The sequence below is a fragment of the Pediculus humanus genome, genomic scaffold (genome assembly GCF_000006295.1).
Source record: "Pediculus humanus corporis 1103172107401 genomic scaffold, whole genome shotgun sequence".
Taxonomy (NCBI): Eukaryota; Metazoa; Arthropoda; class Insecta; order Psocodea; family Pediculidae; genus Pediculus; species Pediculus humanus.
In genome coordinates, this window is record NW_002987026.1 from 86,262 (window position 1) to 87,719 (window position 1,458).

Below are 1,458 nucleotides of genomic sequence, written 5' to 3' on the forward strand. Positions count from 1 at the left end.
ATTAAATAATTATATTATTATTATTATTCATACCTGAACGTGTCTAATATCATTGTGAATAAAACAAATTTTCCAAGCAATGGAACAACCAAAGAAGTCGGTGGAATAATTTCGGCCAATAAAAGGAAGAACACGGTGAGAGACAATAGAATAGAAATTGATAAAGAAACCTTTAAAAAAAAAAAAAGCAAAATTTTAATTAATTTTCTCCCGTTTCGAAATTTTGTTTTGTTTTTTTTTTCTTATTCCAAAAAAGGTTTTTAACCTTTTCCTGGTACCTTTTCTCCACTGTCGGAAGGTAGATAAAATACTAAAACGGTTAAAAATGATATTCCCATACACGGTATTATAAGATTTACCGTATAAAATAACGTTTTCCTTCTCATTGTTATATTGAATGTTATGTCTAGATATGGTTCGTCGCAACACGTGTAAAATTTTTCATTCCTGTAAAAAAAAAAAAAAAAAAAAAAAACAATAATTTGTGGACTGACTGACGTACGCGTATGAACTTTTGACCTTTTCATTTGAAAACATTTAATCACCTTACGGCAGGTACTTCTAATATATCCCATTCTACGGATGTGTAAAATTCCGATAAATCGATACCGACTTTAACAACGTTCGATCCTTTTGCTTCGTCTATGTGACGTAAATCGACCTGGAAAATTTTCAAATCGGAAAAAATTATATTACGTTGGCTACGGATTGACCACTTCCGGTGTGAGAGTTATAAAAAAAAATTACAAATTTAACGTATGATTCTAATTATGCAGGAACAACAACAACAAACGCTTTTGTCGGAAAAGGTTTTTTTCCCTTTATTTAAGGCATCCTTTTCTACCTTTTCTACCTCGAACTTTAAATTTTAATAAATTAATTTTACCCTTTACAAATTATTTATAACTATTTTAATAATTTATTAATATTAATAATAATAATCCCGATTTATTACCGTAAATATTAAATCATCGTTTTAAAAAAAATTTTTTTTTTTTTTTTTGAATTTTATTTCTAATTGAATAAATTATGTTAATTATTTATTAATTAATTATTAATTATTAAATGATAATTAATCACATTTACACCTTTTTTTTTCGTTCAGTGATTTATTACCGCATCGAATATAAATTTTTTTTTTTTTACTTAAATTTTGTGCTAAACGTAAAATATTATTATTATTATTAATTAATTAATTAATTTACTAATAGTAAAATATTTAATTAATTTATTACTTGATCAGAATAAGAGAAAAAAAATAACCTAAAAACTTTTTGAAAAAAAATAAATAAATAAATAATTTTATATTTATAAATAATAATGATGATGATGATAATCGTTGATTAAATTTTGTTAATATTTCGGCGCGAAATTAATTTTTTCTTAATTAATTATTTAATATCCCCCGAGTTTTCCTCCCCTTCCCCCCTCCCGGAAAAAAATTTATTTTTAAAGAAA

General features: G+C 24.6%; 1 protein-coding gene across 1 annotated transcript in view; it reads right to left on the bottom strand.

Annotated features, from left to right (window-relative positions):
- Positions 1 to 1,458, bottom strand: part of Phum_PHUM050040 (acetylcholine receptor protein alpha 1, 2, 3, 4 invertebrate, putative) — a gene marked incomplete at both ends in the record, with an annotated part of 16,170 nt that overhangs the window by 1,142 nt on the left and 13,570 nt on the right. Inside the window, 3 exons of the mRNA XM_002423269.1 lie at positions 34 to 170; positions 279 to 447; positions 546 to 661. Of these exons, the coding sequence (XP_002423314.1) occupies positions 34 to 170; positions 279 to 447; positions 546 to 661 (422 nt within the window). The remainder of the gene's footprint in view (positions 1 to 33; positions 171 to 278; positions 448 to 545; positions 662 to 1,458) is intronic.